The sequence below is a fragment of the Hydra vulgaris genome, chromosome 02, assembly GCF_038396675.1.
Source record: "Hydra vulgaris chromosome 02, alternate assembly HydraT2T_AEP".
NCBI classification, from domain to species: Eukaryota; Metazoa; Cnidaria; class Hydrozoa; order Anthoathecata; family Hydridae; genus Hydra; species Hydra vulgaris.
Window position 1 is genome coordinate 18,788,202 of NC_088921.1, and position 17,113 is coordinate 18,805,314.

The 17,113-nt window shown below is 27.3% G+C and overlaps 1 protein-coding gene across 1 annotated transcript in view; it reads right to left on the reverse strand.

Moving 5' to 3' along the window:
* Positions 1–17,113, reverse strand: part of LOC136076805 (NACHT, LRR and PYD domains-containing protein 7-like) — a 45,353-nt gene that overhangs the window by 8,671 nt on the left and 19,569 nt on the right. The window contains exons 2-3 of the mRNA XM_065790255.1: positions 13,156–13,203; positions 11,237–12,586 (exon numbers count right to left, since the gene is read on the reverse strand). Coding sequence (XP_065646327.1) covers positions 11,237–12,586; positions 13,156–13,203 — 1,398 coding nt within the window. The remainder of the gene's footprint in view (positions 1–11,236; positions 12,587–13,155; positions 13,204–17,113) is intronic.

Consider the following 17,113-nt stretch of genomic DNA (forward strand, 5'->3'; position numbering starts at 1 on the left):
TATCAAATTTTACAGAATTAACAAATTTTACTTAAAAATTTAGAAATAAGATTTTAAATTTTTCAGGAAAATTCCATATATTGAAAATATATAGAATATATTTTTAAGGGATATATTCTGATAAAAAATAAATATAATAATTACTATATTATTTCTTTAAAACTGTTTATATATTGCTTTTGTAATAAATAAAAATCCTTATACGTGAAATAATATATCTGTACTAGTTGTATATCTTTTTGTGCAATTCTGAGCACCATAACTAAAATTAATCAAAAAATGTAAGATAAATGCAAAAGCGAACTTGATGTATTTAAGTTTTTTTGCTACAAACTGACGTCACTAAGCTAAATTTTTGTGGCTTAATTTTTAAATAGGCATTTTATAGTAATAGTTTTTAATGGTCTATGATTATAGTTCTATATTATAGTACAGTGTATGGAACAATCGTGAATTATTCTATAAAAGAAAACTTTTGAATTTTATTTTAACAATTAGAAAACTAATATTACTTTAATATTACTTTTTTGCTATAAATATAAAAGCAACATAAATATATAAGCAACATAAATATATAAGCAAAATAAATATATAAGCAACATTAAAAAAATTAATTACGCTAAAGGGAGGTCTTAAACCTACAAAAACAAAACTGATGACAACGCACTATACCAATGAGCTATTAATGATATGCGTTAAGAAAAAAAACAAACCTACCTATAAATCTTTTATAAGCTTTATGTATGCGGAAAATGTAACAAAAAATAGATATAGAAATGATAGGTGTGGAATAGATAAGTATAGAAATGGTTGGTTTGGTAAAGAACTATATTTTAAGGGTCCTGAAAGCTAGGTAGAAGGAAAAAGGTCAATGAGCAATAGACTTACAAAGACCCATATTTTTACGGGTCCGATCAGCTAGTGATATAGAAAAAATAACTTGCAAAATACCCCCTCAATATCCATGCTCTTTTAAATTTTCAGGTCCATCTTTATACATTCAAGGTAACAAACATCATTTATTTACAGAAAAAAAAAATTTAAATCGAAATCGTGAGTTTTTTTTACAAATCGAACAGTCAAATTCTGGAACAAATTACCAATTGAAATAGTGGAAGTTAATAATCTCAGCTTATTTAAAGCTAACTTTCTTGTTTTATCTGTAAAAGATTTAACATGATGTTAAATCTTAACAGTATTGTGTATATACATATATATGTGTGTGTGTGTGTGTGTGTGTGTGTGTGTGTGTGTGTGTGTGTGTGTGTGTATATAAATATATATACATATAAATATATATACATATAAATATATATACATATAAATATATATACATATAAATATATATATATATATATAAATATATATATTATATATATATTTATATATGTATATATATATATATATATATATATATATATATATATATATATATATATATATATATATATATATATATATATATATATATATATATAAAACGAATAAAAACAACTTTTGATGAAACTCTGAGTCTCATGCTTCTAGGCAATTATCAGCCATTGTGTATCACAATGGCTGATGATTGCTGAAAAGCATGAAACTCAAAGTTCCATCAAAAGTTGTTTTTATTTGTTTTATATATATATATATATATATATATATATATATATATATATATATATATATATATATAATATATATATAAAACAAATATATATATTATATATATTATATATATATATATATATATATTATATATATATATATATATATATATATATATATATATATATATATATATATATATATATATATACAAATATATATATATTTATATAAACATTTATGTTCAATATCTATTATTTAATAATATTGAGCACTCTTAAACGCATAGGAGCATTTGTATTATTACTATACCATTATCTATTTTGTATATATATATATATATATATATATATATATATATATATATATATATATATATATATAAAACTTTTCTTTTAAGGGATGGTTGCGTGAGAAAGGAGGGCATATGCCTCAGTACCAAACAATACCTGATAAAACTAGCAATCTTTAGATAAGCTAACAGTCTTTAAACCCAACTCAAAATTTTTTGGTGTTGTTTTAAACCCAGTATTTAATTATTTTTATTAAAGATTTTATTAATAAATAAGACTTTATAGGTGTAAAGAAAAAATAATAAAAAAATTATGTTGATTAAATAAATAAAAAATATATTATTTTTAGATGCTAAGTGACAGCTGTCACCTATTTAAATGCATTGCGTTGTGGCTCTCACTTCTGAACAACCCTGAACTAAGTCATTACCACACAATTTGTTTGGTTTCAAAAAACATTGTAAACATTTTTTTAATTAAAAATAATATTGTGTTTGAATTGAGGCTTTCCTTTTATAGCTTGCAACTATAATATGCTTATGTTTTCAAAAATCTCAAGAAAAAACCTGATTGCCTTGGTTAATTGAGTTTTTCTAGGCGGGTTTTATTGAGCAGGTTTTTTAATGCCAACCCAGGTTCAAATTAAAACTTTGGCTCAAACCAATACTGAATTAGAAATTTGGTATATCACTAGCCTTGATGTATGATGACTAAAGATTATTATCATATTGAGATTTATAGAGATCTATTTATCTCTATAAATCTCAAATCCGCCCTTGTATGGAATACTGTTGCCATATCTGGTGCCGATCTTCTAATGATGCCCATTCTCTTTTAGACGAGGTGCAAAAACGCATTGTAAACCTAGTTGGACCTGCTCTCGCAGCCAACCTCCAACCATTATCATATCATCGTAATGTTGCTTCTCTTTCTCTTTTCTACAAATACTATAATGGTCACTGCTCTAAACAGCTAGCGTTTATTGTGCCATCTTGTAAAATATATTATCATGTTACTCGTCATTTAATTGTCTTATCCTGTTTTCTGTGACTGTTCTTATGTGCTCTAAAAACTCTTATTTGTCTAGCTTTTTTCTTCGAACATCAGTTCTTTGGAATTCGCTTCCTTTATCTTGCTTTCCTGATTCATATAATTTGCTATCTTTAAAGTTGTCTGTCAATCATAATCTTGCACTACAATCTTTCTCTTCATCTTTTCTCTTCCAATAACTTCCAACTCTTATAGTAGTTGCTTGCAACCTTGTTGGAAGAATCAATGTATTAGAAAAAAAAAAAAAAAAAAAATTGTTAGAAACTTTATTTAAGCAACAATTCAATGCCCTCATAATTTCTTAGAATTTGATACAATGAGTAGAAAAGATTGTTGCTTTATAATGTGTCCTATTGAGAAACTATCAATTATTTTTAAATTAACTCTTCTACTGAATTAGGTGAACTATTATTTCTATTAGCAGACAATTAAAAAAAAACAGAAGAACTTGCTTGCAACTGAAATATGTTTTATTCCTTTCTTATGACTTTTTAGTGCTTGAATACCCATGTTTAAAAGTTAAATGATTTTATGGCATAATTTACATTTAGCCTGATATTATATTTCCCTTTCATTAGACAAGAGTCAATCAAAAGTGTCAAAAATGAGGGTAAATGTCTTTGTTTAACCATTCTTTTTTAAAAAAAACCCCTTTTTTTTCTTTTTAGTTCATTATTCTAATTCTATAAGAAACAAAAACAAAATATTATAAAATAAGTAATAATTATGACAAATTTTATTGTTTTAGTTTTTAAAAGTCAAAAGGATTTTTAGAGTCATTAAAAGTCAAAAAAATATATATATATATACATATATCACTGTGCTCTCCTGAGACCGCCAGGGTAAATTTTGGTTTACTCTAAAATTTTTTGTTTATTTACTATTATTGGGTTAAATAAAGTATTTTAAAATAATTTTTAAAATCTAAACTAACTTTTAAACATAGAAATTTTAGATTTAATTAATTAAAATGTCTAAAATAAATTGCGTCATTTTATGATTACATCATCTATTCAAATTGGTACAAACTGTTGCAATACAGATGAAAATAATTATTTTTACAGTGAAAAGCGGTTTTTTTGTCAAAATGGCTGACGAAAAACGTCTAACTTGTGCATGTTGCTTTATTTCCTTTGGAAAAGGATCACATAAACTTATTAAAGTAACGCAGTACAACTTCATATTCAAAATTTATTTTGGACAGAATATGATGTAGAAAAAGAGTATTGTTCAAAAAACATTTGTAATTCTTGCAAAACAAATTTATATGCATTGAACAGGGGTGAAAAATCAAAATTAAATGATCGGATTGAGAAAATATCTCAACACAAAAACTCAGAAGATCATCTGATATTAGTGAAATATCTGAACAGATCACAACAAATAACCAAAATATCGTTGATAAAATTGTTAAAAAGACATGTCCTTCTTGCTTTTCTACAATAGGTATGATTTTCTTAAAAAAATTAAAAATATTGTATAACTTATATAAAATTTTAGTTAATAAACTATTTCTTCAATTTAAAAAAAAAAAAAATTAAATTTAGCATAGAGTCAATGCTACTCAATGCATAGTCTATGATAGACTTATTAAATATTAGTGTATTATTTTTATATGTTTTACAAATATAGTAATACCAGAGTTTTTCCTAGTTTAAATTTCTATTTAGGCAAAGGAATTTCTCACTTTTGGTGTAAGAGTGAAGCGTAAAAAACCTAATTATGCTGGCTGAAGGTCTTGGAAATGTATCCAGTGAGCAAGTTGCTTCTGGGATTATCAAAATAAAAATGAAAAGAGACAAAATTAAATCTGGAGACAAGTTTCCTTTAAAAACCTTTGAAAACAATCTCCTTGTTGTTGTTGGCATACCTGTTAATAAATGCAGCAGAGTATTCGTTAAAAAGTTATCTCTAGAAACTATAATGGAAATCTCTAATACTCTAAACCTGAGTAAAAGAAAGACTAAGCTACTTTGTAAACATATGCGACAAAATTTAGGGAAGAAAATGTTAGAACCTAATATATCAACTCAGATAGAGGAGCTGCATAATGTATTTTCAGATTTTTAAGATGTCAAAACTGAATCATTCATTTCAGGGGATGAAGAGATAAGTCGCAGTTTGGTATTTGTATACCAAACTTTAAAAGATACTTCTGATTTAATTCTTCGTTTGATTAATGAAAGAGGTTTGAATCCTTATTGCACTATTGCTAGGATTTCCATTGATGGTGGACAGGGTTTTCTTAAATGCGTTATAAATGTTTTTGATCCACTACGTAAACATACAACTTCAGAAAGTCTTGATGATTGTGGTGTAAAAAGATCATTGATTTAAGCTTTAGTTGAAGATGTTTCGAGCATAATGGTAATCTTAGTAAACTATTGAAACCACTAGCTCTGAGTGATGTAAAATATTCAATAACATTTGATCTAAATCTTTTTATTTGGTTTAAGCAGTCACAGCGGCAAGTATGCATGTCTCTGGTGTGAAGGGGAAAGTACTCTTGAGAGCGGAAAAAAAAAAGAACCTTAGGTTCAATTGATATCAACTACAACAAGTTCGTTGAAGATGGATGCAAAAAAAATCACATGATGGAATTTAAAAACTGTATTTCTCCTTTGTTGTGTACCTTGTGTTTGTTGTGTACCTTGAGTTGTGTACCTTTATGAACCTCTAGAAACTTTAGTGGAACATCTCATTCCTCCACCAAAGTTGCACATTCTTATTGGTATTACTTCTATGTTTGTAAAAATATTAATTACACTGTGGCCTGATTTTGATTCGTGGCTAAAGTTGAATTATATAATCCTTAGAGGTTACCACGGAACTGGTTTGGATGGTAACAATTCACAGAGACTTTTAGATAAATTAGATATTTTAGAAGTTAACTTTTTAAGTGCAGCCTCTATATTACCAAATATGATATTTCTCCAACCTGTAGTTAGCTGTATTAGAAAGTTTTCAATTATTAAAACAAAAGCTTATAGCATGTTTATTGGAGAATCTATTGCTGAATCAGTTTTAGATTTTAAAAAAGCTTTCAAAAATCTGCAGCTTCATCTTTTGAAAAAGTTTAACTACCAATTTAATATTAGATGGAAAGTTCATATTTTATGTCATCATTTTCCTTTTCTTCAGCATAGTCAGTTTAAGCTTGGTGTATATGCCGAGCAGGCAGGAGAAGGTGATCACTACTATCACTGTCAAGTATAGAAGCGATAAAAGCGTCATTTGGAACACAATTATTATGCAAAACAGCTTAAAAAAAGTGTAATTGAGTTAGGTATAAACAGTTTCAAGTAGTCCTTTTCTCTCCTTTTTTAAAATTTTTAATTATTGTGAACTTTGAAGTGATTGAATTATTTTATAAGGAATTTCAATAATTCATGTTAAATTGGTACATTTATTGCATTGATGTTATATTGTTAACTAAGAATTTATATCAATTTTATCATAAAAGATCTCATTTTTTCATTTCAAAGTTGTATTCTTTTAACTAAAATTGTTTTAGAGGTGTAATACCCTATAAACTTTGAAAAAAAATCCCCGCCCTCCCCATATTATCCCCTCCCCTCCATATGTTATTTTAGGTAAAAACTATTTTTACAAAAAAAATATGTTTAAAAGTTAGTTTAGATTTTAAAAATCATTTTAAAACACTTACCTAAACCCAATATTAATAATTAAACAAAAAAAATTAGAGTAAACCAAAATTTACCCTGGCGGTCTCAGGAGAGCACAGTGATATATATATATGTATGTATATATATATATATATATATATATATATATATATATATACATATATATATATATATATATATATATATCTATATATATATATATATATATATTTTAATAACAAAATCAATTTATGTAATAACAAAATCAGAATCATAAATTTTAACAAAATGTTTTTATTAAAAAACATTTTTTCAATTTAAAAGTACGTACTTCGATTTTCTAATTTATCACAATTAACCAGCTAATCAATAGAAAAGTTAAAATTCAGACTAAAGATCCTAGTTTTCAACATAAAAAGATGTATGGTATAGAGAGTAGAGGGTATAGTTTCCTTCTAAGCACACACATGCATAAGCACAAATTTTCTGACCCCCCTCCCAAAAAAAAAAAAAAGAGGGGCTTTAAATTTTGCATAGTCATAACTTTTGTAATTTACAATATTTTTCAATGAAATTGAAAATCTGTCAATAAATTTAAAATTAGTTTTATGATTTTCTGAAAGTGTTAGATTAAATCATTTCAAAAAGTAACACAATTAATTTTTTTTACCCCCCTGCTCAAGAATTATGCACATAAATTGGCAAAATTTAGGCAAAAAAATGGACCTTTTTTAAACAAGAATATCTTGAGAACCATACATCTTCTACAAACCAAACTTTATAAGCAGTTTTATATGTGTTCAAAAAATGTGCTGAATTAAAAATTATACAATAAACAACATTTAATAACTTTAAAATCATTAAATTTTATCAATAAAAAGAAAAAAGTATAAGTACAACTTGCTAAAATTTAAATTTTAATACTTTAATATAAAAAAAGTTAATTTTCTTTGGTTTAGCATATCACAAATGCACTCAAGAATAATTGCTGAAAATTTGAAAAAATTCCAATGAGCGGTTAAAAAGTTATCTTTGTTAAAAAATTAAGATACACAAAAAGTGATTTGTTAGAAAAACGCAATTTAAAAAAATACTAAAGATTTTTACACAATAAAACCTACTAAAACCACCACTGTTGTATGTTATACAACATTGGTGGTTTTATATACCTTCTGCTTTGTTATGTTGGTCAATAAAGGCTTTTTTAATAGCTCTTAGCTTTTTCCTCCTGTTTTTTGTGTCATCTGTACTTTTTACCTCATTCTGTTTAACGCATACATAATCTATATTTAGATAACTTTTTGTTGTAAAATACTGGTAGTAAACCCTGAACACCATTATTGAAGCTAATTATTGCAGAGGTCAAAGCAATCTCAACAACTGTTCTTTCCACATGTACTCTTGTGGGTGCATGAGTCCAGACCATTCCATTTAGCGATTCATTGACATTTCGATTTTGGCCATGTAAACATTTCCTGAGCGATTCATCACTGTCAAGATCTTTGTAAGAAAAAATTGGTTTAATGAGCTCAATTATAGCTTTTGGAATACGCTTTGATTTGTAATTTTCCTGGTCTGAATGATAAAAAGTATTAATTACTGTGTATCCTGATTTAATTTTTCTGGTCTGAATGATACTTACACCATGAACTTGAACCTTTATGGCAAAACTGGTGTTGTTGCTCTAAGTTGTCAGATTGTGCGTAGTGAAAAAGTACCGCAGCAACAGCCTTTTTCATCCCATATAGACTATCAATATTTCGGCGTATTGCTATTCCATATTAGTTTTGAAAAGAATTTATCCATTTATCAGTTAATGTATTTTCCATCTGGTAATCTATAACCTTTGTAACGATCTCACAACATTTCTAGTCTTGCCCCAACTCTCTTCTGAACATGTCCAATGCATTTTGTTTTCTCAATAATTTCTCCTGGGTATGGATTTGCATCACAAACTTGCATATAATACTTGGTATCTCCATCTCCAATGTATGTTAAGTACTTGAATTTAGGCTCCTTGATAAATCGCTTGAATATTTGTACAGTGCCTACAGACTCCATACTTCCTGAGCTATCCTTATGATTGATCTTGCAGTTATGTGGGATCTTCCAGTTTTCGTAAGCCGGAGTACCTTCTTAACCATACCTTGGAGGGGTTACAACTTTTTGTCTGAACAGCAACATCAATACACTTTCCATGAGATATTGCTGTGACTATACCATTTGTTGAGGAGTATCCTCTGTGCTGCCATGAACCATCTAAACTAACAGCAATATTGACAATTAATGATTCATCATAATTTTCACCAAGTTTTTCCATATGTATGTTCTCTGAGGCTTTTTTTGTACTCTTGCTAGAGGTTTCAATATAAGCAAGATGAAGTTTGTTATCAATGTTATGGTAACCACGTTTAGTCGTACCAGGAGGCATATTCATTAAACAACAAAAAGTATTAATTGCTGTGTATCCGTGCCCCATTTTTTGAAAAACACAGCATGTAAGTTAACTTCTTTCATTTTTTTACCTTTGATTACTTCATTTTTATTTTCTATTGATTTCGAAGTTAAAAAGTTCATCGCCCAAGTACAATCTAGACAAGAAATTAGGATTAGGTGTGAGAAAGACCCTCTTTTTTATTAATGTTGTGTACAATATTGATTGAAGAATAACATTCTGGGGATCTTCCAATGGCTTTCAACAAATTGAAAATAAATTTGAGTTCATAATTATATTACACTTTTTTTCTATATAATCAAAGTTTTCTACATCTAAACGAGACAAATTTTTTTTTTTTCCAGATGCTGATCCACTTACATTGCTTGGTGAATGTCGAGACAAAACAGTTTGTTGTAAAGCATTGGAATTATTTAGAAAATCCTTTTCTAATTTGTAAAACTTTCTTTTCTTCGCTCTTGTTTTAGCATATCTTTTTATTGAACCTATTTATCAGACAACTAATCAAAAATTTCCATCAATCTAAGAAAATTTTATAAAAGAGTAATTATTTATATTTTACAGAAACGAATATGAGGTTTCAATTTATGGATATTAGATCAAAAACCAACAAGAGTTCATAAGGATTAACTTATTCATAAGGATTAACTTAGTCATAAGCACACAACAAAAGTATATAAATTAGACTTGTATTTTTCAAGATATAGCAGGAAATGTATCTCTAAGTTTTTTGGGGTACATTTACACACAATGTGTGAATATGTCCTATCTACAACATCAAAAAATCCTGTGGAGGCCCCACAAAAAAAACATGTCATTAGGGTCTCAAAATCTTCCAAATTTTACAGCTTGTTTTTGCTAAAAAAAAAAAAAGCTCCTAAAATTAGCAAAAGGGCAAAAAATTAGCAAAAGGCCAAAAAATTTGCTGCCTCCTCCTTCCAATTAAGGGGTATGGGTAGCCTACCTTCAGCACAGGGTTTTAGGCTTTGTTTTCAATACTAATGATCTCGCATAAAACTGAATTTTTACGGACTTACTTAAGAGGGGTGCCTGAAAAAAATGTCTGCCTTAAGTATAGTTTATTTTTATTTGATTCGTTATTAAAACAAAAAAAAGTATAACAGGGCATTACCAGGAATCAGTCTCCACTGATTAAGTACATAACATTATCCTCTCAGCCAAGCAAACATATTGATAAATTTGTATATATTTGAAGACCTTTTTTAAATTGGGATCCTGTGCCACAAACAAAACACTTTGGGGTCATATAAAGTATCTAAGGTACCTCCTCCACCTTTTTTTTTTCAATAAACTTTTTAATTAAAAAAAAAAAGTTAGTATTTGAAAAACGTACGTATTTTTTTAAGGGTGGGGACTTAAAAGTACACATGACATCAGGGGGGAGGGGTGCCCAAATTCAAAATTTTTGGCGTACATAATTTATGGACGACCCCTAAGTTTACAGAAAGTGCACTCAGCATAACTACCCAGAATAAACATGATAAAATGTTTATTCCGCGTAATGTTAAAATAAACACGTAATAAATGTTTCTGAAAAACAAACAATTAGGAAATTTGCTTAAAACATACATTCTTACTGTATTTTTTTGGCTGTTTAAATTTTAATGACTTTTATAGACATAATAGTTATTAAAGGAATGCCTTAAACTTGTCTTTCAAGACAATTGGTTACTTTATTTAAAATTATTTTATGTTTGATGAAAATCAATATTTTATTCATGAGATATAAAAGCATTTTATTCATGCTTTGTTTTACACTCCATACTATAAAAAAAATCTTTAAAAAAAACAGTATATGCAGATAGAGACTTGTGCCAAACAACTTACGTATTTTTAAATGCTTATTTCCTAAAAAAAAAATCTAAAAAAATCTAAATTATGAAAAACTAATTATATTTGATTATACCAAAAAAAAAGAATAGTCTACTATTTTGAGAAATCCAAATATTGTTAAACATACTAAATATAAAAGAATAGATTCAATCATTTAGCAAAATAATGATACAAATTATGTCAAAACTTATCTAAATAATGTTAGATGAACTTTTTATTCTATATATATATTTTAATGAAAATTAACAGAAAACAAAATTTTATTAACAGAAAATACTTTCAATATAATTTCAATATTATAATATACTTTAAACATCTGTGTCTTTATTTAAAAAGACTTAAAATAATGCAAGAAAGCATTAAGGACTTACCTAAAATAGAAAACAAAAATAAAGATTCTTTAAAAGATTGCTTTGAAGGAATCAGATTAACAAGAAATTTTAATAAACTATTTTGGTTTTTATTGGTTAATCCACAAATCATTGATAAACAACTCTCCAACCTTTTATCAGCCATAATCTCTTCACTACTTAAACAGTTATATGCATATACAGATGCACAAAACTCCATTAATGTTAGATGTGCAAATTGATAGTAACAACCTAGATTTGTTTCAATTCTTTCTATAAATCCAAAAAAATTGTCTTTATTTTCATCAAAGTCAATGATAAAAGTTTGAATGTCTTCTTTAGAAAAAATTACTTTATTTTCAACAAACAATTGATATGCAATTTTACAAATATTTAAAACATATTTTTTATTGAAATCGTTTTCCATTATCTGATAAATCAATTCATTGTTTTTGAAGATGTGTTTTTGCAAAAAGTATAAAAAAATATTTGCATACAAATCTGTCATTGTTAAAAAAGAATTTAAATCTACATTTTTTGAGTCACTAATAATCTTACACATAGAAGATAAATAAAATGGAACAGATGACATGGATTTTGCAATCGGAGATTCCTTTAATGTTGCTTTCACAACATCTTTTCTTTCTTCTAAAACATTATTTTCTATGTAATTATTTATTCCATTTTCATTAAATCCCATTATTTGAATGGTTAACTTGTCACTATGCTCAGTAGATATACTTTGGTATTGATCAATTGCATAAACTCTACCAGCAACTACACATTTGTATTTTTGAATTTCTGTTAAAGCATTTACAATTGGATAATTACAACTCCAATTGTGATTTATTAACTCATTTAAATATTTAAACTCATCTAATCCATCAATTATAAACAGTGCAGGATGATTACTAATATTAAAATCATTTATAACATCTTCATAGAAAACATTTAGTAATTCATTAATATTAGAAATATTTTGATATTGATTGAGCTTCCTGCATTCCAAATAAAACACAAGTTTGACATTTTTCCAAATTTGATCATTTGACCAATCAAGCAAACATTTTCTAAGCAACCATGTTTTCCCAATACCAGCTATTCCAGATATTAATATTACAGATTTTTCTTTTATAAATATTTCATTATATGGAATGGGTGTATAACGCAATTGCTTCTCCAGAAATTTCTTTCGTTCAACAATATAAATAGCATCTCTTTGAGTATTAACTGCATCAACGATACATAGATCAACAAATTTATTCATTAGATCAACATTTGCGGGTGATTTTAATGGGGGTTGAATTTCATTAATTTTCCCATAATTTGTAAGATAATAACTTTTAAGTGCTGTGCATATTTCAGATATATCTAAAAATAATAATTTAAATCATCATCATAATTATATAATCAATATCAATAATATCATCATCATTATCATCATCATCATGATCATCATGATCATCATCATGATCATCATCATGATCATCATCATCATCATCATCATCATCATCATCATCATCATCATCATGATCATCATCATCATCATCATGATCATCATCATCATCATCATGATCGTCATGATCATCATGATCATCATGATCATGATCATCATCATTATCATGATCATGATCATCATCATCATCATGATCATCATCATCACAGCCCTCAGAACTAGGAAAAAATGAGGTTGGCAATAATTTGCTGACATTAATCTGTTAAAAGTCAGCATCAAGTTGGCAAAAGAAATTTGACAAAAAGTTTTACAATAAAACATAAAAGCAAGGTCAGCTATTATCTTGCTGACCTCAAACACTTCTAGGTCAACAGTCAGCATTGTTGAATGCTGACCCTAACTCCAAGAGCTGTCATCATCATCATCATCATAATTAATAATTACATCATCATCATTAATATAATAATTATAATTTAATATATACCTTTCTTGACATTACATCTGCAAGTGACTACTGATGAATTTAAAGAATCTAAACGATAGTTGTGTAAACTTGAAATTAATACTTTTAATAAACTTATTATAGTTAATTATAGTTTTCATTTCTATATATATACAATAGGTATAACTATTAGTTATACCTATTGTAACAATTTTTACTATAACATTATTTAAAAAAAATAAAGTTAATTAATAAATGTTAAAAAATAATAAAATTGCGTGAGAAAAAAATAAAATGTATGGCGCTTAGCAGTAGGAAATTATTCATTGCTTGGGCAGTAGGAAATTATTCATTGCTTGGCCGCTGTGTGAAGAATTATTAAGTGAGGTACTTTCCAGAGGAAATTTTAATTTTCATGTATAATACACTATTATACCACATTTAATTTTAGCCTGAAATACCTTTTTTATATAGTTAAAGACTTTTGAAATCTTTATTTAAATGCAGTTAGATAAAAAGTTCAATCATAAAAAAAATGAATTTATTACAATTAAAAAATAAAAAAGGTTCTATAATTTATTTTTATAAAACACATAATATTTAACACAACAAAGATGTCGCTTAAATGTAGATGTACTTTAAAATGTTGAAGCATAATTTTTTAAAGGAAATTTATTAAACCTTATTTAATGGTAATACTGTAACACGCATTCTTTTGCTAAATCACAGCGGTATAAAAACATTTTTGTGACAAGAAAATATTAAATGAATAAAAAATTTCTTTTTTCATTTCTATCATTACCGGATGCTTTTTTTAATAACTAATTGCATAACTTTACATTATCATACAGTGACCCAAAATTAATGTTAATAACTGGGAGGATAAGTAGGAGTGAGCCACAAGAGGAACAAATCAATTATGCTATAGCTTGATAGGAAGTGACTGGGGCCCAAGCCCCAAACCTAACTAAAAATAAGACTTTTTGCAAACCCGGCTCTGGCCCTGGCAAAATTATAGGATTTAGCAGAGGTTTATAGCAGGACTAGAAAAAAATTTATAATTCTTTAAATATTATAATTTTTTACTCTCTAAATTACTTCTAACAAGGTTGCAAGCAATTTCAAGCAAAGTTGCAATTAAGTTATGGGTTACTTTAAAATAGAGGATAGGTTAAAAAGTTAGGAAACGGTTAACTGCAGACTTAAAAAAATGAAGGTTGTAAAATGTATAAAAAAGGAAAACATGAAGATGAATCATCTTCATGTTTTCCTTTTTTATACATGTTACAACCTTAATTTTTTTAAGTCTGCATTTTCATCAAAAAAACCTTATAGCTCTTATCTTAGATAAGAGTTAGGTTATTTTGATGTGCAAATTGAGAAAACTGGAGTAAAAGTTTTTATAGCATGAAGGGATATGGTAAAAAACTACTATATTAGTATTTTAGGATAATATTTCCATTTGCTCAGTTTGGGGAGAAATAAACCATTTCTTTATAGATAGAAGTAAAACTCAGCTCACTCTTAAAGCATGAGATCGAAAAAAATGAGAAAGAAAAATCTTTTCAAAAAGATTTAAAATATCTATTTTTTACAAATTTTTTTAATTTTAATATAAAGTTAAGAAATTAATGAGTATAAAAAAAAGTATAAAAAATATATACTTTTAGTATCATAAATTTTTCTTTATTTCTAAAATATAATCATACATTACTGGTAATGGTGCCCATTAATTCCTGCACAATTGTTATTGTCATTTTTTTGATAATGGTTAACCCTGCTTTCAGCAGTTTATGTACTGAATTAATAGTATTGCCTGTTTTATACAAATACCCTTTGCCAAAACCCCAATGTTTTTTGATCGGCTGAAATTGTGAGCAACTCTTTTGATTGAGCTTTTAACCTTTCTCAATTTATACCTTTCCAAAGTTTTTTTAGTATAGTGGCACAAAGACATTAAGTCAGGTCAAAACAAACAAGGTCTAGCATTTGATTGAATGAGTGGTAAAAGTCACTTTTGAAGGCACTTTAAACATAAATTTTCAATGTCAAAGTTGATGACATTACAAAAGCCCTACTCTTTTTTTTTCCACAACTATAAATTGCTTGCCAAATTAGTCCACAAGTTTGTATTTATACTTGTTGCTTACACTTCTATGAACAATTGAAGTATAATATTTGTCACCAGGAAGTTGACAAAAGTCACATTTTATTTAAGTCTTGTCATCCATCAAAATGCATCCATTCAATTTTGTCAAAATTTGGGTGTAAATTTTTCATGCTTGTATTTTGGCAGTGGAATTAGCCTCTAAACTTCAAAGTTGAGAGCAAAGAGTTAATTTTTTTTTTACTGGATTTATATTTTTTTATAGATTTTTATACTAAATTTAACTTCATTGGCAGGTTTTTAATTTAATGGAGTATAGTAAGCAACCGGGGTAGAAACTTGACTGCAGCCGGGGCCAGGTTTGATAAAATATAGGTGGGGCTGGGTTTGCGACCAGGGCTGCATAAACAATTATACACCTTCAAGTATTTTTTTTTATTCTCTCATGTTATATTTTATATATATATATATATATATATATATATATATATATATATATATCTATATATATCCCTGTATAAACATCAATATTATCAACATGATCATCATAATTATCATTACCATAATAATCATCATGATTTTATCATCATCATCATCACCATCACTGCGCCAGACATCATCATCATCACCATCAATGCGCCAGACATATTTAATTTTATTGACAACGCAGTTGTTGTTGAAAGTTACTTATTTTTATAAAATCGATTGTACAAACATTTTTAAAAGATGTACATTTAAAGAATAAAAAATTATTCTATATTATTACAGGCCTCGGCAGGAGTAAATGAGTGACAGAACGGCAAAAAGCTCTCCTAAAACGAACATGGTGAGCCATACAAGCTGCTCCTCTAAACAGCTTCTAAGGAGAGCTTTTGGCGATAGCGCGAGCTATCTGTTTATTCATTTAAAAAATTAATTGTTAAATACAAAATTTTAGTTTTATAAGAGAAAGAGAAGCAACATTACAACAATGTGATTATGGTTGGAGGTTGGCTGCAAGAGCAGGTCCAACTATGTTTACAATGCTTTTTTGCACCTTGTCTAGGGATAGGGCATCATTGGAAGTTCTACCCCAAATATAGCAACAGTATTTCATACAAGGATGGATTTAAGATTTATAGAGATAAAGAATAGAATCCAGAGTAAGAAAGTGTCAAGCTCGATAAAGAGAAGCAACCTTAGCAGATGCTAATTTTGCAATGGATTTGATATATGGTTTCCCAGAAAGATCAGAAGTAAGAGTTAACCCTAGAAGATGAAGGCTAGACGACTCATTGAGTACATTACTGTTTATAAATATAGGTAGTTCCAAATTATTACAATAACAAATGGCTGAAAAAAATTGGGTTTATCTGAATTAAAGCTATCTGAATTAAATCAGTTTATCTGAATTAAAACTATCAATCGCATAATTATTTGGAAAAAATATTGCTGAAGTAAAGCGCATGTTTTTAAAAATTTTAAGCAAACATCAGCATATGCATATGCAAAAACATATAGAAACATGACGCCCATTTTTTTGTCTTTTTTTAAACAAAAGTTTGCATATGCGTAGATTTGTCATGCCATGTCACAGGCCTTGTTTTAAATAAAAAAGTGCTTAACGCATTAGCTTAACGCGATATTTGACGTCATAGGCTTATCTTTATTTTTTTTTACAGACATTAAGTGTTTTAACTACCGCAATAAATAAATAACCGCGAACTGGTTTAATTTAACAATAAATAAATAACCGCGAACTGGTTTAATTTAACAATTAACTCAATTAACTAAAACAATGTATAAATGTTGTAAATGTGAATATATTAAGAAAAGTTTGTTGTGTTTGAAATTGTTATTTTAATATCAATTATAGTTCAATATTATGAAGTAAAATATATATATATATATATA